The following is a 23,149-nucleotide window of genomic DNA, read 5'->3' as shown; positions in this document are numbered from 1 at the left end:
TAGGTTCCAAAGTAAAGATCAAAATATGTCCTTAGATTAAAAGGCGCTTTTTTATCTTTGCTTTTCATATGAGGTCATTCAGTATCCCTGCCAGAGCTGGCTTAGATGTTACAAATGTTTTCAACTGATGTTTGTCTGAGAACATTTTTATTCCTTTTTCAACTCTAAATGACAACCTTGCTGGGTAGAGGATTCCTGGTTGGCAGCTCTTTTTTTTATCCAAACCTTTGTATATGTCAATTCATTATTTTCTTGCTAGTAGAGTTGATTGTAGAGAAGTGTACTATGAATCATGACTTTTCCATTGGATATGAGGTTTTGCTTCTCTGTTTCTGCTTTAAGAAGTCTGTATCTGTTTTTGATTCTTGCCATTTTAATCATAATCTGTTTTGATGCTGCTATCTTTTGGTTTATTTTGATTGGCACTTTTCAGACATTGATAGGATAGTTCGAAAGTCTTCAGGTAGATTAGAAAGATTCGATATAACTGGGGATCTTCCTAGACTGTGGCCATTCTCCGTTGCCATGGCTAAGTTCTTTCATTGTTCCTAGTGCTCAGTTGTCTGAGGGATGGGTCACTGACTGATCCTATTCCAGGACTTCTCTCACCTGTTGGTATGATACAAATTATTCCTCAGGGGCACCTGCTTATCTTGGGACTCTGGCTTGGCTGTGGCATGGTCTCATATTTTTTATCACTTAAGTCTGGGCCTAGGGTAAGAGAAACTTACCACTTTCAGGCTGATGATACTGGTCTGGGTGTGCATCAGGCACTGGGCTGTGATTGTCGATGTGCATAATTATCTCTTTTTTCTTAAAAAAGAAGTATTTGAGTGTCTCTTTCTAAGTCTCTACAATACTTAGAAGATATAATGGTACTCGCTATTTCTTCCTAGGAGGTGAGGAATGGTGGGGTCCTAGGACCTGATTTTTAAGAAGTTGACAGGCTTTCAAAATAAAGTATGAGATTTATCACAAATTGCATCAGTGCCTTCACCCTCAGCATGAAAATCTCTAGTAAAATTGCTTTTAAAATAACAGTAACAATGCAGAAGATTTTACCCAACACCAGCAGATTATTCTCTTCAAATTAGCATGAAACACTCTCCAGGATATTGCTAAATTTAAGAAGATTTAGGGTTGGGTCACACCCAGTGGTGCTCAGGGTTTATTCCTGACTCTCTGCTCAGGGAAAATTCCTGTTAGACTCAGGAGACCATAAGGGGTGCCAGGGATTGAACCTGGATCACCATGTGTTAAGCAAGCTCTCTACCCAGTGTACTATTGCTCTGGCCTCTCAAGTACCTTTTCTGAATATAATGGTTATTCAGCTTGAAATAAATTGCAAAATGAAAAAATAGAAATATCATAGTTATGGGCTGGAGCGATAGCACAGTGGGTAGGGCATTTGCCTTGCACGCCACCGACCTGGGTTTGATTCCTCCACCCCTCTCAGAGAGCCTGGCAAGCCACCAAGAGTATCTTGCCCGCATGGCAGAGCCTGGCAAGCTACCCATAGCATATTTGATATGCCAAAAACAGTAACAACGAGTCTCACAATGGAGGCACTACTGGTGCCCACTCGAGAAAATCGATGAGCAATGGGACGACAGTGACAGTGATCATGACTGTGTAGTGATTAAACAACATGTCACTAAACAGACAATGGGTCAAAGGAGAAATTTAAAAAGAAATAAAAATATTGATATTAATAACTTTCACAGTTTTTTTTTCTTTTTTTTTTGGATCACACCTGACAATGCACAGGGGTTACTCCTCGCTCTGCACTCAGGAATCACCCCTGGAAGTGCTCAGAGGACCATATGGGATGCTGGGAATCGAACCTGGGTCGGCCGCGTGCAAGGCAAACGCCCTGCCCGCTGTACTATTGCTCCAGCCCCAATAACTTTCACATTTTTATAGTGACATTTCAGGCTATAAATCAATTCTGAGGAACAGAAAGAAAGTGTGAATAAATAAAGAGGTAAAAATTCTCAACAAAATGGGCAAGAGAGATAGTATAGTAGGTAGGGTACTTGCTTTGCATGCAACCAAAACTGGATTTGGTCCTTGCCTTCCCACACAGTCTCCCGTGCCTACCAGGAGTTACTCCTGAGTACGGAGCCAGAAATAATCGCTGAAAACTAGTATGGTTCCCAAAACAAAGAAAAAAAATTTCAACGAAGTCTTGTGAATCAAATCCAAAAACACATGAAAAAAATTCATTAAGTAGACTATGGACTCAACATAATCGCCACTTAGTACCCGCACTGCGAACCATAACACCCAAAGGAGTGAGAGAGTAAAAGGGAATGTGCCTATCACAGAGGCGGGAGGGATACTGGGGACTTTGATGTTGGAGAATGGTCACTGGTGGAGGGATGGGTACTCAATCATTGTATGACTGAACCATAATCTCGAAAGTTTGTAAATCTGTAACTATCTCATGGTGATTCATTTAAAAAATTAAACAAAAACATTCATTATGACCAGTGGTATTTAGTCCATGGATGGATAGTTCAACTTAAACTGATCAATTAATGTAATATCAACAAAAGTAAAGATAGCACATGATCACATCAATAGATATTGATAAAACATTGCATAATATTCAACATTCAAATTGAGAGTATTGTGATTAAAAACTCTCAATTAAGGTGCTTGTTTTGCATATAGCAGATCATCGTTCACTCCTGGCATCACATGTAGTCCCCTGAGCACTACTAGCAGAAACTGGAGTTAAGTCCTGAGCACCACAGGTTGTGGCCTCCAAACTGAAAACAAAACAAAAGGAGCAGCTTTGGGGGTCACAGTACAGGGGTTAAGTCTGGGCTGTTGCTTTGCATGTGGCTGATCTCAGTTCAATCTCCAGGACCACATATGGTCTCCTGTATACCGCCAGGAGTGATGTCTGAGCACAAAGCCAACAGTAAGTCATGAACATAGCCAGATGTGGTTCAAAAACAAATAAAAAAGAAATGAATAAACAACTCAGTTAATTGGAAATAGAAGAAATGTAATATAACAATAAAGGGCATATGGGAAAAACCCACAGTGAAAAAATAGAAAACTTTCCCCTTAAAATCAGGAACAAGAACAAAATGACCACTCTAACCATACAGGTCAACATAGTTGTGGGAGTGATAGCACTGCGGTAGGGCATTCGCCTTTCACGCGGCCGACCCATGTTCGATTCCTCCGCCCCTCTCGGAGAGCCCAGCAAGCTACTGAGAGTATCGCGCCCGCATGGCAGAGCCTGGCAAGCTACCCGTGGCGTATTGGATATGCCCAAAACAGTAACAATAAGTCTCACAATGAGAGACGTTACTGGTGCCCGCTCAAACAAATCGATGAGCAACGGGATGACAATGACAGTGACACTTTATTTAAACACTGGGTTTACAAAATTGTTAACTACAGGCATTTAATATTCCAACATCAATCCCACCACCACTATCACTTTCACTCCACTATTGTCTCCATTTTTCCAACCATTCCTCAAACCTACCCCCATAGCAGACTCACAATAATTTATTTTATATTGCTCTTATCACTGAATAGGTAACAGAATAATCAAAATGTATTTCCGCAGAAGAAAATTTGTGAAAATTGTCGTAGCAGCCTTCAGCCGCTGCTGCCGCTTGAGCATGATGGAGGAGCCCAAAAGAGCTACTTTGGACACCAGCAGCCCACTGAAATACTTCCAGAATGTGAACTGAGAGTTTACGCCAGGCTGCGACACGGGGCAGGGTATTTCTCTCTCTCTTTTTTTTTAATCTCTCTCTCTCTCAACCCCTCCCTCCTGGGCACAGCACAGCATTCACCGCTTTTTGAGCACAAAATGGAGACACCAATCCAGCTGCAGCGTGACGCTCAGGAGATCCCAGGGGGCTGGAGGTACCGGCCCCCGCCCGCTGCCGATACTTAAGCCCAGCGGACCCACGTGCGCGCCCCTTCCACCGCTGCTGCCACTTGAGCATGATCGAGGAGCCCAGAAGAGCTATTTTGGACACCAGCAGCCCACTGAAATACTTCCAGAATGTGAACTGAGAGTTTACACCAGGCTGCGAAAGCGGGGAAGGGTATCTCTCTCTAGGTTTTTCCATCTTATGAGCACCATAAAAGGGTAAAAGTTTGCAGTGATGTAATTTCTGGCAGAATTTTCCCTGGACTTTATACAGAAACCCAAAACCGCGCGGCCACGCAACCTAATGTCATCTAATCATCAGCAATATTAAATGGTTCCATTTTAATGGGTCGGAATTTGGGGGGGAAATCCTAACAAGAATAGTAAGTCTTTTGTTGAAATATTGAAGGCAATCAAAGTAGTAGCCATCTCTCTAGACTGAACTAAGCCATAACCCCACGCCGGCCGAGGAGAAGAAATATCCTTTCTCGGGAAGAAATGCCGCGTGGCGTCAGCCATATTATGATGTCCATTAAGCAGACACGAACTTGGTGGCATGGGAACGGGATATAAGGGGGAAAAAATTATTATGTACATGGAACAGCGGGACTCTGGTGGAGTCTCGAGCCAGAGCTGATACCAGTGCACTACTTTTGGTTCCAGAAACTGCTTGCAGACATGCTGCTAGACTATCAACTAAGCCATAGCCCCACGCCGGCTGACGACGGGAAATAACCATCTTTCTCGGTTTTTTTTCCCTTTGTCAGGCAGCGTGGCGTCAATCATACTATGAGGATTACTGAGCAGGCATGAACTCGGTGGCGCGGGAAGGAGGGGAAAATAAAAGAAAAGTTATGTAACAAACAGCGGGACTTAATATCTCTCCATTCTCAGCAATGGAAAACTAATTATCAAATGCTTCCTTGGCAGTAGGACTGTCTTTTTTGGGGGGGGGAAACTCCAGCAACAATAGTGAGTTATGTGTTGAAACATGGAATGTAATCAAGATAAAGAGTAAATGAAGTGAAACTTATCACTTACAAGGGTGGGGGCTGGGGGGTGGGAGGGGGCAGGAGGTATACTGGGGGGGGTTGGTGATGGAATATGGGCACTGGTGAAGGGAAGGGTGTTTGAGTATTGTATAACTGACATAACCCTGAGAACTATGTAACCTTCCACATGGTGATTCAATAAAATAAAAAGAAAAAAGAAAAATTGTTGTAGCACACCATGGGGGCATTAAGTTCTTGTCTGAGGGTTTACTAATCTGTGGTTGTAAATTAAGCCTTCTGTGTTAATGTTTTTGTTAGTTGAAATTGGTTGGCTTCTGTGTTACATCCCATCCAATCTGGTGTGCTACTACTGGGATGTCACTGTTGTAGTGTTTGGAAATGTCAGCTCCAAAAAATCCAGAATATTTAACTGGGAAGTCCGGCTGGAGACATGACAGCAGATTTGGGGAGCATCTTGTGGGGCTTTGTCAGGGTGAAAGGTGGCCCGACCCCCTCTGAGATTGCCCTGGAGGTCTCAGGCAGGTACAGGTGTCCCAGAAATTTTTGTAGCCCATAGTTGTGGTCTTAGCCAGATTAGTAATGCAAGAAAAAAATAAAGAGAAGTCAAATTGGAAAGATAAAAAGTTAAACTATAGTTATTTGAAGACTACATCAAACATAAATACATAGGAATAAATACATTATATATATGTATATATATATATATATATATATGAGACCTATTGTGAGTAAGATCTCAGGGCTGAGTGCAATAGAGATGTTACTGGTGCCCGCTTGAGTAAATTGATGAGCAATGGGATGACAGTGATACAGTGACAGTGATATATATATATACATAGAAATATATATATATATGTACATAGAAAAACGTAACACTAACCTAAAGAGGGCCAGAGAGAAAGTTCTTAGGGCTAAGTGAATGTTTTGCAAGAATCTTATAGACTCTAGTACTTGCTGGTAGCAGCCACTTGAATAAAGAGCTGGAAGTAAATCCTGAGCATTGCTGGGTATGGCCACAAAACACACAAAAATCTCACTAGATATAATAAATGCATATTAAAAAGTGGTAATACTCCTGTAACAATTATTTTTTATTATTGGAGCACCATGAGATACAGTTATGAAGCTTTCATGATTGAGTTTCAGTCATACAATGATTGAACACACATCCCTCCACCAGTGTACATTTTCCACCACCAATGTCCCCAGTGTCTCTCCCACCCCCCACCCTACTCCTCCCCCTGCCTCTACGGAATACAATTTCTTTCTTACTCTCTACTTTTGGGCCTTATGGTTTGCAATACAGATACTGAGAGGTCATCATGCTTGGTCCTTTATCTACTTTCCTGAAACAACTCTATTATGAACAGCTTTTTAATCACTGGGTCTTAATAAAAAATTATTTAATAAATTATTTAAAAGAAAAAAGTAGTAGGACGCAAAATCAATATACAAAAATTTGTTGCATTTCTATACACAAACATTGTGTTGGGGAAAAGAGAAGTGAATTAGAAAAATCTCATTTACAATCTCATCAGAAAGGATAAAATAAATATCTGGAAGTAAACTTAACAAAGAAGACTATACAGTGAAAATTATAACACATTACTGAAATAGGAGAAACAAAAAAGTGGAAAGATCACCCATGTTCATGGAGTGAGAAAATAAACATTTACAAAATGATCATCTCACTTAGTATTATCTTCAATGCAATTCCTATCAAATATCAATGGCAATTTCTTTAATATTCATTTTGTCTTATTTTGAGGTATCATGATTTACAGTAGCATTAATATTAGTGATTAGGCATATAATGGCATCTCCATCACCACAGTGCCAACATTTCTTCACTACTGTCCATAAGTCCCTTCTTTTTTTAAAAAAAATTTATTGAATCAAGTCCCTTCTTATCCCCCCCTAAACACTCCCCTCCAAGCAGACTCAGTACTGTTGGCAGAATATCACAGTTTGTTTTCACTGGCCATTGCTCCCTTTTTTACTTTATCCCCACAGTTATCCCTCTCTGTGCCAGGGTGGAAACAAAATCCTGTGCCTCTTGCAATAGGAAAGAGGCACCCCCACCGCAGTTGACCCTCAATACAATAGATCAGAGCTGAAATTATTTGCCCCTTATTCTAGTATAGAGACCACCCTTGATCCCCTGCTTTCATCAGAGCAGAACTAAAAGTCCTTTTTTGAGGGGCATGGCATGCAGAATCAGAATCACCAAACTCAGTAGCAGGCCTAGAGCTGCTGCCCAATAAATGGTTCTTTTCTGTGGCCGTGGTGGATAATTTGGTCTTCATGTGACTTTATCTTCAAAAGAGAGGCAGCTCAAGCCTCTACTGCTCAAGCACCTGGGGGTGAAACTGATGTTGTGGGTTACCTAATCCAATGTGTTCGGGAGACTGAACTGAAAATTGAGCTCACACTGGTAAATACTCAGGGATAGTTTCAAAATTGACCTTCATGTCACTGTAACCCATAAAGGTAGATTCATACCTCGTCTGGAGAGAGTGGAATGAACCAATATTTGAACCTCTTGGGTAAACACCTCTTAATGAGTGTGACACTTAAGCCAAGATTAATAGCTTGGAGGGAGTTTTACAGCCAAATATTGAGACCCCCCTGATTAAATACCTGGTCTGGCTTAGGTTCTATCCCCAAAGGGGTATAAAAAGTACAAGCAGCATTCCTAAGAGGCTCTTTGTTCATTTTTACATTTTCTTTTGTATTGATTGAGGTTTTGTGATTTACAATTATGTTAATGATGGCTTTCCACACACACTATTCTAACACCATACCCATCACCAGTGCACCCACCTCCCTCCCCCAAAGACCCCAATGATTATTCCTTTCAAACTTTTTCCTTACTAATTCAGTTATATGGACAAGCTCTCTTGTGTTACCTTTCACGCTTTGCTGCTACTTTGCTATGTATCTTTAATTGCTACATATAAGAGAGAACTATTTTTAAAATTTTTAAATTTTTTATTAGTGAATCACCATGAGCTACAGTTACGAACTTTTGTGTTTGCATTTCAGTCACACAATGATCAAGTACCCATACCTCCACCAGCGCCCATTATCTTCTACCAATGTTCCCAGTATCTCTCCCATCACCTCCACCCCAGCCCCCACCACCCCACCCTGCCTCTGCAGCAGGGCATTCCCTTTTGTTCTCTCTCCTTTTGGGTGTTGTGTTTTGCAATATAGGTATTGAATGGACGTCGTGTTCGGTCTATAGTCTACCCTCAGCTTGCATCTTTCAACCTGAATGGGTCCTCCCAACATCCTTTACTTGGTGTTCCTTTCTCTAGCTGAGCTGCCTTTTCCCCCAGCATGTGAGGCTGGTTTCCAAGCCATGGAGCAGACCTCCTCGTCCTTATCTCTACTACTCTTGGGTGTTAGTCTCCCATTCTGTTACTTTATATTCCACAGATGAATGCAATCTTTCTATGTCTGTTTCTCTCTTTCTGGCTCATTTCACTTAACATACTTTTCATGTTGATCCACTTATATGCAAATTTCATGACTTAATCTTTTCTAACAGCTGCATAGTATTCCATTGTGTAGATGTACCAAAGTTTCTTCCAGTCACCTGTCTTTGTGCACTCGGGTTTTTTTTTTCAATTTTTGGCTACTGTAAACAGTGCTGCAATCAATGAACATAAATGCAGATGTCATTTCTATTATACTTTATTTGCCTGAGAGAGATCAGTCTATATATATCCCTTTCCTTCTGACTGACTTCACTCAGCTTGATATCCATGTTCTATCCATGTTGCAGCAAATTACATGATTTTTTTCTTAGAGCAACATAGTATTCCATTGTGTATTCATACCGCAATTTCTTGATTCATTCACCCCTAGTTGGGAATTTGGATTGTTTCTATATCTTGGAATGGAATTGGGAGGCCCGAGTTAAACCCCCAGATTTATGGACAGCTAATCATATACTTAATCATATACTTAACAAGAGTTAAGTATATGAAGAGAAGCAAAGAAAGTCTCTTCAACAAATGATGTTGGGGAAACTGGATAGCACATGTAAAAAAATGAGATGAAAACCATAACTTACACCATTCACAAAAGTATTTCAACATGGATTGAAGATTTTTTATCAGATAAGAATCTATAAAATACTATGAAGAAAACATTGGCAGAACTCTTCATGTAATTGACTGCAAAGATGTCTTCAATGAGATGACCACAGTGACAAAGAAAACGAAAACAAGTGGAACTATATTAAATTAAAAAGGAAGCAAATAAACTCAATCTATAATGAAAAGACACCATAACGGAGAAAATATGTGTATACAATACATCTGAAAAGGGCCAATATCCAACATCTACAAAGCACTTACAAAACTCAACAACAACAAAAAATCCAATGATTCTACCCATAAATGGGGCAAGGAGATGAACATATTCTTTTGCCATTTTTTGGATGGGGTTGTTTTGTTGTTGAATTTGTGAAATCTTTATGTACCTTGGATTTTAGCCTCTATTTACTGTGTGATGTATGAATATTTTTACCTTTTTAGTAGCATGTCTTTCAATGTTCACCTTTTTTCCTTTTGCAGTGCAGAAAATCTTAGTTTGATGTAATTCCATTTATTTATTTTTGCTTCTGCTTTGTTTGTCAATGTCTTGTAAACATAAGATGTCTCTGATCAGTATCCTGGAGAGTTCTGCCTATATCTTATTTTATGAATTCAGCTCTAACATCAAGGTCTTTAATCCATTTTGATCTATCAACTTTTCTGTATAGTGTGAGATAAGGGTATGGATAATTATAATATTTTGCTTGTATCTAACTAGTTTTCCAGCACTTGTTAAATAGGTGTTTCTTCCCCTATTTCTTGCACCTAATTCTTTTATAATAAAAGCTATCTGTATATCTGTGGAGTTTTAATACTAGTCTATTTGTCTGAAACCATGCCTTTATTCCAGTATCACACTGATTTTTATTGGCACATCTTTATAGTACAATTTAAGGTTATGGAATCGATGCCTCTCATCTTCCCTTTTTCTTAGCATTGCTTTGATAATTAGGAAGTGTAATTGCTGCAGAAAATTTTAATAGTATTAGTCCCACATATTAAAGAATGACATGGAAATTGCTTTGAATCTGTATGAAAATCCTTACCAATTTCAGGGAAGACTAATGAGACAATGAGGAACTATACAAACATAGATCCCCAATCGGAGGCAGGAAAAGTCCTGATAGCATCTTACTTTATCCATCAGTATGCCTCTGACATAAAGAGGAAGTTTCAAAAGTCAGCTGTGGGATCCCAGACCCCTCTAAGTCAGCTTCTTGAGATTGCTTGCAGTGTATATAATAAATGAGGGCAGGTTGAGAAATCTGAGAAAGTCCTAAGATCAGTTTAAATGATGAGGCCAGGCTCAGTTGATAATGGATGCTGTCGCTCGTGTCTGGAGACCTTAAAGTAACCCTAGAGTTGGACTCTCAGAATATTCCAAACATGCCAGTCCAGAAAGGAATGCTTCAACTGTGAAAAAAATGGGCCATCAGCAATGGCAATGTCCTGATCAGTGACCACCACTGGGGCCATTTCTTAACGCCAACAAGGAAGCCCATTGGAGTAGGGATTATCCTTAGCACCAGAGAAGGATGCAGCCACTCATTACTCGAGGCCCTAGTGCAAGAAGACTGAAGAGGCCTGAGGTTATCACAGGCTCTGAACTCTGACGTGGTGATTACAAAAACTGAGCCTTGGGTTACTTTTGACATGGCAGGTAGGAATATCAATCATTTTATTGATACAGGAGCCAGCTACTCTGACCACTATCAGCAGACTGGTGTGAGATAATATGGGTAGATGGGGACCCTGTAGGGAGGATGTTTACTCAACCATTGAGCTGTAGCTATAAAGATACTGTTTTTACTCATGCCTTTCTAATTGTCCCAGAATGCCCAACCCCTTTACTGGGCAGAAACATAATGCACACCATAGGAAGTACTTTTCAGCTTTTCCCATTGAGGGAGAGAATCTTCATAGCTGTTCTGATACATAGTTCTGATATAGCTCTCTCAGATATCCCCTCTGAGGCTAAGATGCTATAAACCCTGTGGTAGGGGATCAAGGAATACCTGAGCTCATAAGGTGAGCCTTAAAAGCCATTCCAGTGAGGATTAGCCTTAAGGAGAATGCAGATTACCCACACAAGCAGCAGTATTCTATAAAACCTGAAGCTAGGAAAGGGCTACAGACCCTAGTAGAGGAGTTTTTAAAATATGGGCTGACTGTACCTTGCCAGTCTCCTCGCAAAACTCCAGTGCTTCTAGTAAACAAATCAAATGGTGTGTACAGGCTAGTAAAGGACCCTAGAACTGTTAATGAGGCAGTGGTTCCAATCCACTCTATTGTGCCTAATCCATATAATATACTAAACAAGTTCCCCAGCAACTCTGCCTGGTTCACAGTACTAGATCTAGAGAATGCGTTTTTAATATAAAAAAAAGAATGCTTTTTTTTGCATTCCCTGGCATCTGAACTCTCAGTTTCTCTTTGCCTTTGAATGGACAGATCCTAATTCTAATGAAATAAGCAATATACCTGGACTGTCCTCATGTAGATGATATTCTTATTTGCAGTCCAACAAGAGAAGCCTCTATTAGCCATACCATTAAGGTATTAAACTTCCTGGGGGAACGTGGATATAAGATCTCCCCTTCTAAGGCTCAGATTGCCAAGCAAAAAGTTAAGTATCTGGGATATATACTTACCCCTGAAGGCCAAACATTATCTAGCTATAGCAAGGATGTCATTCTAAAGCTCACAGCACCACAGACTAAGGAGCAATTGAGAGCCTTCTTGGGAATGACAGGATTCTGTAAACTCTGGATCCCCACCAATGGCTGACAGGTGGAAGACTAGCAAAATGCTAAGTCCTACTCTTAGATGCTCCAGAAGTGACTCTCAGAATTTGTCAGACTCTTTGTGAGGCCCTAAAGGGGACCTATTTTGAGCCCCTGAACTGGGACAATTAGCATTCCAGAACCTAAAAGACAAATTAGTTGCAGCTCTAGTCTTAGCAATACCTGATTTAGAAAAGTCTTTCACCTTGTACGTTGCTGAAAAACAAGAAACAGCACTAGGGTTGTTGATTCAAAAGTTGGAAGAAACTCCTAGACATGTCACCTACTTATATAAACAGCTTGACAGTGTGGCCCAGGATTGGCCTGGATGCCTGTGAGCAATAGCAGCAACTGCTCTTATGGTAGTGGAATCCGGAAACTTAATTTAGAATGACTGCTAGGAGTTCTGACTCCCCATCAGTTCCAGAGTGTGCTGGAAATAAAAGGCCATCAATGGCTGACAGGTAGTACACCGGCAAAATACCAAACTCTACCCTTAGATTCTCCAGAAGTGACTCTTAGATCTTGTCAGACTCTGAATCCAGCCAGCCTTATTCCTGAGGAAACCCAAGAGACTTTAGATCACAAGTATGTAAAGGTGATTGAACAAGTGTGCTCCAGCAGGCCTGATTTAAAGAAGGCACCCTTGAATAATGCAGATGAAACTTGATTTACTTGATTTACTAGAAGCCTAGTTCATGAACTCGAAAAGCTGCACGGGCTATCATCAGTCTGACCAGAATAGTGAAAGCCAGAGCCTTGCTAAGAGGAACCTCAGCCCAAAATGCAGAATTAATGGCTCTCACCCAAGCCTGCCAACTGGCTGAAGGGCTGAGGGTAAACATCTACACTGACTCTAAATATGCTTTCTTAGTCTTACATGTGCATGCAGCAATTTGGAAGGAGCAAAGTAACTGCTAAAAATAGTCTGATAAAACATGGGAAAGAAATTCTAAAAGTACTGGAGGCAGAGCAGGCCCCTAAAGAAACAGAAGTTACACACTGCAAAGGACATCAAAAAAGGGACACTGAGATTATTAAAGGAAATCATCAAGCAGACTCTGTAGCTAGTAAAAAAGCTCTTAGTTCTTGTTCTATGATGGGACTAATACCCCATCCAGAAATGAGTCAGAAAGAGAGGGACAGACAGAATAATTGCACTCATTTGTGAAATATAAAATAACATAATATGAGACTGACACCCAAGGACAGTAGACACAAGGGCCAGGAATATTGCTCCATAGTTGGAAGCCTGTCTCATGAGCTGGGGGAGAAGGGAGTTGGAATAGAGAAGGGATCACTAAGTTAATGATGTTTGGAGGGATCGTTTGGAATGGGAGATGCATTCTGAAAATAGATCAAGGACTAAACATGATAGCCTCTCAGTATCTATATTGCAAACCATAATGCCCAAAAGTAGAAAGTATGGGGGAAATTTTCTGCCATAGAGGCAGGGGGAGGGTTGGGAAGGGGGGATGCTGTGGACATTGGTGGTGGAAAATGTGCACTGATGGAGGGATGGGTGTTCGATCACTGTATGACTGAAACTCAAACATAAAAACTTTGTAACTATATTTCACGGTGATTAAAAAAACCTACCCCATCCAGAGAATATTTCCTCTAAGCCAGAATATTCTGCAGAAGAAGAACAGTGGACATTGGAACGAGGTTTTCAGAAGGAAGTTGATAGATGGTTTACCAAACAAGGGAAATTTCTCATTCCTGGACCAGTGCACTGGAAAATTATTAAGGGATTACATGAAGTTTACTATCTAGGAAGATATGCCTTAATAATATTAGCAAAAACCATCTTCCAAGGGAAAGGACTGAGCAGGACAGTAAGAGAGGTAACTCAGAACTGCGCTTTATGTGACATTAACAAGCATAGTGGGAATCCCAGACCTCTTCTCCTAATAACACCTGTTAAGCACTGAGAAACTTATCCAGGGGATGATTGGCAGCTCTACTTCACACAGGTGCCCAAATGTTCAGGGTATAGACATCTATTGGTTCTTATTAATATGTCACTCGGTGGGCAGAGGCCTTTCCTACCCACACTGAGAAAGTCAGAAGAGTATCTTAGGTGCTAGTTAAGAAACTAATCAGTAGGCTTGGCCTACCTAGGTCACTACAGAGTGACAATGAACTTTCTTTTACTTGTAAAATCACCCAGGATTTAGCCTCTTTTTTATTTTGTTTTGTTTTTGTTGTTGTTCACAATAATTTATAACATTCAATATTCCAATACCAATCCCACCACCATTACATCTTCCCATCACCACATTTTGAATTTTTCTACCCCCAAGCTTGCCTCCAAAGCAGGACCTAAATTATTTTGCATTGCTTGTTATAAATAATGCTCTAAAAATGATCCAAAAAGTTTCCTTAAAGGAAAGTGTGAAGATTGTTGTATCTCACCCTGGAGTCATTAGGTCCTTGTATAAGGGATTACTAACATGCTGTCACAGATTAAGCTTTGTGTGTGTGTATTAATCGAGATTGGTTCTCTTCTACTTTACTCCCCATCACATGTGTACTCTTGTACATCAGGAGCGTAGAGTATGAGATGTCACTCCAGGAATCCTAAAATTCTATATAGGGTAATACAGCTGAAGTTAATTTTTAACTGGGTGGTGACTTTGGGGTCTAGAGGCATCTCTGAAGCTTGCTACGCTCTTCTGAAATTTATTTGTGAGTCTATGGATCATGGCCGTAATGAACTTATATGGCATCAGAGGCAGTTTGGGGGCATGACTGCCACACTCCAGGAAGCACAGGAGATGGGGGGAAGGTTTCCCATTCTCAACTCTTTGAGAGCCTGGATATTTCAGTCACAAAACATGCATACCTGGGTGTTTCAGCAAATTTTCTCATGGATGAGGACTGTCTGAGGCTTTGGAGATGGGCTGTGAGCATGGCAGCATTTGAGTTCTGGAGGCTTCTGGTTGCAAGGTTTCTGTTGGGGCGGGTAGAAAGAGTTACCCACCCCACTCTGAGTTACCCTAGGTGAGACAGCCTGGCGGAGGTCTGGAGGCATCTCTGCAGCTTGTTGCTCTCTTCTGAGAGATTTATTTGTGAGTTGATGGATCATGGCCATTAATGACCTCACATAGCACCAGAGACAGTTCATGGGCATGGGCATTACTACCAGGCTCCCCAAAGCACAGTGAGATGGGTGGAGGAGGCCCATTCCCAACTCTGTGTGAGCCTGGAGATTTCTAGCCTCTTCTTTAAAGATTAATTATCAATTCCATACAGCCTGGCATCCCTAATCACTGGGGAAGATGGAGAAATTCAATCAAACCCTTAAGAAGATAATAGGGAAATTTTGTCAGGAGACCTCTGAGTCACAGCTTTCCCTCCTGCTTATAACCCTTCTCAGACACAGAACAGCACCAAGAACAAAACTTCAACTTAGTTTCTTTTATCTGCTAGATGGCAGGCCCCTTTTCATTGTTTTAAAGTTCTATTTATTTCTTTTTAAAAATTTGTATAAAGTTATTCACAATAATTTATTGCATTCAATATTCCAATACCAACCCCACCACCATTATTTTGAATTTTCCCAGCCACCACACAAGGCAGGCCCTTTTTAACTACGGATTTTTTTTTTTTGGTTTTTGGGTCACACCCGGCGATGCACAGGAGTTACTCCTGTCTCTTCACTCAGGAATTACCCCTGGCGGTGCTCAGGGGACCATATGGAATGCTGGGATTCGAACCCGGGTCGGCCGCGTGCAAGGCAAACGCCCTACCCGCTGTGCTATCGCTCCAGCCCCAACTACAGATTTCTTTTTCTTTTGGGGTCACACCAAGCAATGCTCAGGGGTTATTCCTGGCTCTGCACTCAAGAATTGCTCCTGGCGGTGCTCGGGGGACCATATGGGATGCCGGGGATCAAACCCGGTCGGCCGCTTGCAAGGCAAACACCCTCCCCGCTGTGCTATTGCTCCGGCCCCCCCAACTACAGATTTCTTATTGGAGTCAAAAAGCTTAGAACTAATCAAGTATGTTGTTAATTTAAGAAAAGTGCAGGGGCTGGAGAGATAGCACAGCGGGTAGGGCGTTTGCCTTGCACGCGGCCGACCCGGGTTCGATTCCCAGCATCCCATATGGTCCCCTGAGCACCGCCAGGGGTAATTCCTGAGTGCAGAGCCAGGAGTGGCCCCTGTGCATTGCCGGGTGTGACCAAAAAAAAAGCCAAAAAAAAAGAAAAGTGCAGCAGGCATTTCAGGAATATGGGAATGCTGTTCTGCCTCACCCAAAAAAGGAACTACTTCCAAATAAAATTCAGCCTGGTACTTGGGTCTTACTAAAAACCTGAAATCTGGATTCCCTTCAGATCAACTGTTGCCTAACTGGAAGGGACCTTACCAAGTTATCTTGGTCACTTCCATGGCCACGAAATTTAATGGAATTTCTAGTTGGGCTCATCTTTCCAGGATAAAATTAGTCCCACCCTCATTAAGCAGTGATTAGACTCCAACAGAGGAAAAGGACCTACTCCTGTGAACAGGTCAAAGATATGAAACTCTTCGACCTAGAGAATGTTTTTTTTTTATCAAGAACTAGAGAACTAGAGAATGTTTTTTATCAAGACGCTAAATATCATGTTGCTCTATCTGAAACTGCTCCTAGTAGTAATGATTGGTATGCAGCCAACAGAGACAGGGCCTAACACATTCCTACAGTTGGCCCACCAGTATGCAGAGGAAAGAGATCAGAGTGTATGCTGGGTATATAGGCTTATGCCCTTGTCTAGCACCTTGGCGCTACCCTGATGGGTGTTCCCATTTCAAGGCACAGACTGGGCAGCTCTTCAGGAGCTCATACATCTTCCTAAACAACTACTTATCAACTCGTACATCTCTATTACCAAGTCTAATGTAAGTGACTGGCCTGGTGTTTCTATGTCCATAAGAAAGCCTGGACACAATAAGTCTTTTCTATTAACCAAATACAAGTAGAGGCCAATGCCTAATTTTAAACTCCAACCAAGTGCCTCAGAACCTCCAGCTCCTCCCAAGAGAGTTAGGTATTCAGAAGGACTTTCCAGGTCTGGGATCAGTACATGTGAATGGCTCCCTCTACAGGGAATAAAATAGCTCCACTATGCTGGGAAAAAAATTGGCCATTAACCACCAAATACTCTACAGTTCTCTGGACATGGGGTGGCTCTCGCCCTTCATATGTGAACAAACTAAAGTCCTACAAGCCACTGATTGGTTTGCAACAGATTGGTTGAGGAGGCCAGGAATTATATGGCCAGCACCAAATGGTTCTAGCTTATTGTGTAGACAGAACCGATGACCTTGGCTCCCCCTGGCTGGGTGGTAGATGTACTTTAGGCTTTGCCTAGGTGCAGGGAAGATATTTGCAAGTACTCCATTCCCATGATCCCCATAAACCTTCCAATTACTAACAAATAGTCTGCCGCTGAGCTAGGTCAGTTTTTCACTTTGCCCCACAAGTAGAAATAGCAGCTGTTGTTGAGCATATCGAGATCTTCACTAAGTCTATGCAAAGGGCATTGAATGACAACCATGATAGTCTCTTTTACATCAGTTCAGAACTGTCTCAAATAAGGAAGGTAATCCTTCAAAACCGAATGGCCTTAGACAAACTCACTGCTGCTTAGTGAGGAACTTGTGCTCTTTTATAAAGACTGAGTGCTGTGTATATATCCCAGACTATCCTGCAAACGTGTCTAACTTACTAGATGATATTAAAGCACAGGTACAGTCTTTTGAGGACTCCGCTCCTAGCTTGTGGGGCTGGATTGCTTCATGGTTTGGAGGAGGATGGACATGGCTAAAAAATTATTCCTTCTCATTTTTATAATCATAGGAGTAGGTATGGCATTACGTTGCTTCGGTTTTTGTTGCTTTAACTTTTGTCTTATCATCCTAGAGTGTTTTCAAAGGCTGCAAACTCTGCCATTACTGGGCCAGTGAGGGCCTTCTACTCCTCCAGGGTCTGATCATTTCAAAGTGACAACCCTCAGTCTAATCGGTCTGATTTTTTCCTTTCAGATACCGATAACTCCAAAAACCCAACCAACTCATTGCCTGGGCCCCATTAAAACTAAAGTAGCATGAGATTTCACCCCTTGTGCAGGAAACGTCTACAGCCCTTTTTCAGCATGAAGAAATTGCAGAAGATAGAACTCCAACCATTCTCCCTTTAAAGATTTAAGGCAGTGAAATTGATGTAGGCAGGTAGATAGGGAAAGGCCCTTGGCAATGAAAATTGAGATTTAACAGAGTCTCTGGGAAGGGGACTCTTAAGATGTGCAGATTCAAGAAAACAAAAGACCCGGAAGAAACCATCAGCAGACCCTGAGGACAATAGACCCCTCCCCAGGGGGTTCCCCAAAGAAGGCCATCACCACTCCCAACCTCCCTGGTAACCTCCTTAGCAACGGACTTTTACCTGGGAAGAAGCCCCCACGTGGGGGCAGGTTGGAGAAACCCTATAAAGGCCACCTTGAACAAAGGAAGTGCGCGCATATGCTGCCTGAGCCCATGTGCTGCTTGTGCCATGTGGCCGAGCACATGTGTCACCCGCATCTCCCCCCTTGAGATGTGTACTTTCATGCTTTCGTGTCCAGTGCTAGGATGTGTGTAGAGCTTCCTCCACCCTTGGAGAAGCCCGCGTTCTTTCTTGAGCGCGTTACTCCTACTGGTTTTCCTTTTCCACTTATCCTTTCCTCTTTCCCTAAGACCTTCTAAATAAAATCTATTTACTTCACTGCTTGTCTACTCCTGAAATTCTTTTCCGCGAGCGAGACAAGAACCCAGTTACCCTGGGTCCCGGGTGTTAGAGGCAGTTGGAGAGAAAGTGACCGTCTTTCTCCTCCCCACTTAACGTAAGTCACCCGTGGGGCCCACCAACATCAAAATCTTTAAAGGGAAATATGATGTAGGCAAATAGACAGGAAGGACCCATGGCAATGGAATTCCTAGGATGTGGTAAAACCAATAGCCCAACGCTGCAGAGCCCACCTTGTGCGCTTTGGCCTGATAAGACTTTTACCAATAACAGACCCAGAGAAGGCTCGACCCCTCTCTGAGAGAAGCTTCAACAGGAACAAAAGGCCAGGAAAGGAATTTCAAAGTCCATCGACCACTTCCAACTCTACCCCCTTAGCAACCACCCTAAGCCCCATATGGGGGCAGGTTGAAGAAATCCTATAAAAGCATCTTGAACAAAGGAAGCATGCACATATGCTGACTGAGTCCATGTACTTGTGCCCATGTTGCTGAGCACATGTGTCACCCACATCTCCCCTCTTTAGATCTGTACTTTCATATCTAATGTTGGGATGTGTGTAAGGGCTCTCTCTGCCTTTGGGAAAGCCCACGTTCTCTCTTGAGCACATTACTCTCTCTCTCTCTCTCTCTCACTCACTCATTTTCTCTTCCTCCTTCCACTCTCTAAAAACCTCCAAATAAAATCTGTTTTTCCTTCACTGCTTGTCTACTCTTGAAATTCCTTTCTGTGAGAAAGACAGAGACCCCGTAAACCCCGGTTAAGGCCTAGGACTGACTTTCCAGATTTTATTAGGCCTAACCTTCCCACCCAGTCCCAGGAAGACAGAGGAAGATTGGGAGAAAGTGACTGTCTTTCTTCTCTGACTAACATAAGCCACCCATGGAGGCTACGGACTTTATGATGACCATTTGAACTATGTTAATTGTTCTAATCCACAAACACGGGCTATGTTTCCATTTATTAGAATATTCTGTTTTATTTGACACTTATTTGTAGATTTTGTAAAATATATTCTATATAGTTTTCATTAAATAAGTCTTTTACTTGTTTAGAAAGTTGATACCTAGACATCTGATTTTTTGACACAATTTTAAACGGGATTTAAATATTTTTCCATCTTTTCTACTTGACTGTTTTCATGGAAAAAGCCAGCAGGTTTCTGTGAACTGATTTTGTAACCTGCTACCTCCCTGTATTGTTGCTTTGTTTCTAGGTTTTTTTAAAAAACAGTCTTTCAAATTTTTTATGTATCTGAAAATAGTGAAAATTTGACTTCTATTCCATTTTGAGTATCTAAATCTCTCTACTTGCTGAATTGCTGTGATAAGGACTTCCCATATTATGTCAAGTCTAATAGTGGTGCTAGGAAGCATCCAGCTTGTACCTGATCTTAAAAAGTCTTTCAGTTTTTCACAACTGAGAGTAATATTAGCTGTGAGTTTGCAATATTTGGCCTTTTCAATATTGCGGTAAGTTATTTCTATATCCATTTTGTTGAGGTTTGTGGAGGTCCCGTCCTGTCCATCAAGGAGGACCCTTTGTGGGGCTGAGGAGGGGACGCAGCCGAATGAACAGACGCAGAGCCAGAAAGCAGCAAGAAGGAAGAGAGTTTATTCTACTGGCAGTTACAGTACTTAAACCTCTCTGCTGGGAGAAAGTGGTATGGTATGCGTGTCTGGACCCCCATACAAATGCAGATTGTGACATGTCCTTTTGTTATGGGCATAGGCTATTGAGAAACAAATGGTGACCATAGTGGCAACCTTGTTACAAGCCTCTGATCAAAGAAGATAAGAGCCAGGCTCTGTTTTACTAGGAAATAAGAGCCAGGCTTGTAAAGCGGTTCCCTACAGAGGTTTTTAAAGAATTATAAATGGATATTGAAATTTGCCAAGATAATTTTCTGCTTCTTTTGATATGATCATAGGGTTTTTATTTTTTTCTTTGAGTGATGTGGTGAATCGCATTAATTGACTTGTGTATTGTTAGGGCTCGGATCGAGATCTTCCTATAACAACAAAGAGACTCCAGAGACTGCAAACAGCAAGCAGGGTTTATTGTAAGACTGGCTAGCCAGGGTCCAGCCGCCTATGCGGACACGCAGGTCCAGCAGGTTGGGCAAAAGACCCCGAGCTTCTCCAAAGGAGATTTATATAGGCCTTCCCTGGCCGTTACAGCAGAGCCCGCACATTTCATAGCCAATAGATTTGTAATATTACAAACTTTCTTAACCAATCCATTTAAAAGGACATCACTCCTTAGCCTATGGTTTTAGAGATCAGTATTCGCGCCAATATTCAGGAATGTCCCAGTTCTGGGGGCAATTCTGGGTCTTGTGATATGGGTCGTGTGATATGGGTCTGGTTATCTGGTCTGACCACCACCCTTCTTGTGACCCAGGGTGCCTGTATCCAAATTCCTTGCTGTGGGACAGATAGACAAGTTATTCTACAATGCGGGCTCCTGTAAAAAGAGTCTTAAGAAAGCTAAATAGATTCCTGTGGTCTGTCCTGGGCCAGTTACTCACAGTATATTGAACCATCCTTGAAGCACTGAAATAAATCTCATTTGATTGTGGTGTGTGATACTTTAATATGTTGCTCAATCCTGTTCACAATGATTCTGCTGAAGGTCTTTTTCTTTGGGAGGCCACAGCCAGTGGTGATCAAGGGCTGAATTCTGGCTCTGTACTCAAGAATCACTCCTTGCAGCTTCAGGGAACTATATAGAGTGCAGGTTGCTTACCCCATCAATTTCTAGGGAGCTGAAGAAGTATGCCTGCTGACATTACTATCCTTGGTCCTCTTGTCTGGCCTTGGTCTACCCTCTCATCATGTTTTGTATGAGAAGAGTTTTTAAAAGGTTTTTTACATATTATCAGTTCAGTACTTCCTTTCCAGGAGGTTCTAAGCCTTATCTACTTCTGCTACACCCTTTCCCTATCTCTACTCCTTATTCACTGTGCAGGTCTTTATTCCACTCCATGAGCTGAATTTGATCCCATATGTGATTTCATATGCAGCCCATGTGGGGCAGCACATGATTCTGCTTTCTGTTTTGGAGATCTAGCATGATATCAAAAGGATCCCCTCTCCACCAACCTGACCGTACCTTAGAATTCCAATAGCATTTTTCAAGGAAATAGAATGAAAACTTCTTAATTTGTATATATCCAGAATATGTATATATCAAAATGCAAAAGCAAATCTTAGGGAAAAAGAATGGGGGATATCTTATTCCCTGACTTTAAACTATACTTTAAATCAACAATAATAAAAAATTATGTAATTCAAACAAAAACAGGCATACAGAATAATAGAATTGAGAGCCCAGGTAGAAATCCATACATATATGGATAGTTAATCACTGTCACTGTCACTGTCATCCCGTTGCTCATTGATTTCTTCGAGCAGGCACCAGTAATGTATATATTAAAAAATATCCAAGACTCTATAATGGAAACATAAAAGTCTCTTTAACAATGGTGCCAAGGAACCTAGACAGTCACATTAATAAAAGAAACTAGATTATTATTTAACACAATATACACATATAATTTCAAAATGGATTAAATACTTGGTCATAAAGACATTTAGAAGAAAACATTGGTGATACAACTCATGGACATTAACTGCAAAGGTGTCTTTGTGAACTTAACTCAAATGGCAAAGGAACTTGATGTAAAAAATAATAAATGGGATATCAAGCTGAATTTCTTTTTCTTTTTGGGTCACACTCGGCGAGGCACAGGGGTTACTCCTGACTCATGCACTCAGGTATTACTGCTGGTGGTGCTCGAAGGACCAGATGGGATGCTGGGAATCGAACCCAGGTCGGCTGCGTGCAAGGCAAACGCCCTACCCGCCGTGCTATCGCTCCAGCTCCTGAAATTTTTTATATAATGAAAAAAACCCTCACAAAAAACAAAAAGACAATCTATTAACTGGGAGAACATATTTACACATCATAATCATACAATGGGTTAATATAAATATGTATTTAAAAATCATACAAGTCAGAGGAGGGAGAAGGAACAATGGCATGAAGGAGGAAGGATCTTGAAAAACTGTTGGAAGGATTGATATAGTATATAGTAACTGTACAACTATAAAATGACGATCTTAGGCTGGAAATATAGTCTTGCACACAGCCAACCTAAGTTGGATCCCTGTCACTCCATATGGTCACCCAAATCCCACCAGAATTGATCCCTGAGCACAGAACCAAGAGTAACCCCTGAGAACTGCTAGGTCTGGCCCCAAATCCACAAAATAATTACCTTAATATTATTGTAAACTAAGACACTAGTAGAATTGTATAAGAAAAAAACTCCAATCCCATCAAAAAATGGGGAGAAGAAGATAAGTTTCCTCAAAAAAGAAATATAAATGGCCAAAAGGCACATAAAAAATGCTCCACATCGCTAGTAATCAGGGAGATGCAAATCAAAAGAACAATGAGGTATCGTCTCACACCACAGAGACTGGCACACAGTCAAAAGAACAAAAGCAACCAGTGCTGGTGTGGATGTGGGGGGAAAGGGACACTCCTTCACTGTTGGTGGGA

General features: G+C 41.4%; 1 protein-coding gene across 2 annotated transcripts in view; it reads left to right on the top strand.

The window, feature by feature from the left end:
- Window positions 1-4,938, top strand: part of SMC1A (structural maintenance of chromosomes 1A) — a 120,527-nt gene extending 115,589 nt beyond the window's left edge. Inside the window, exon 23 of one of the 2 annotated variants that reach the window (XM_055123225.1) lies at window positions 3,813-4,938. In XM_055123225.1, the coding sequence (XP_054979200.1) occupies window positions 3,813-3,834 (22 nt within the window). In that variant the 3' untranslated portion in view covers window positions 3,835-4,938. Of the gene's footprint in view, window positions 1-3,561 lie in introns of both variants that reach the window. The other variant, XM_055123226.1, reaches the window with a different exon arrangement.
- The last annotated feature ends 18,211 nt before the right edge of the window (window positions 4,939-23,149 follow it).

Source organism: Sorex araneus, chromosome X (genome assembly GCF_027595985.1).
Source record: "Sorex araneus isolate mSorAra2 chromosome X, mSorAra2.pri, whole genome shotgun sequence".
NCBI lineage: Eukaryota > Metazoa > Chordata > Mammalia > Eulipotyphla > Soricidae > Sorex > Sorex araneus.
This window is presented reverse-complemented; position numbering and strand designations above follow the sequence as displayed.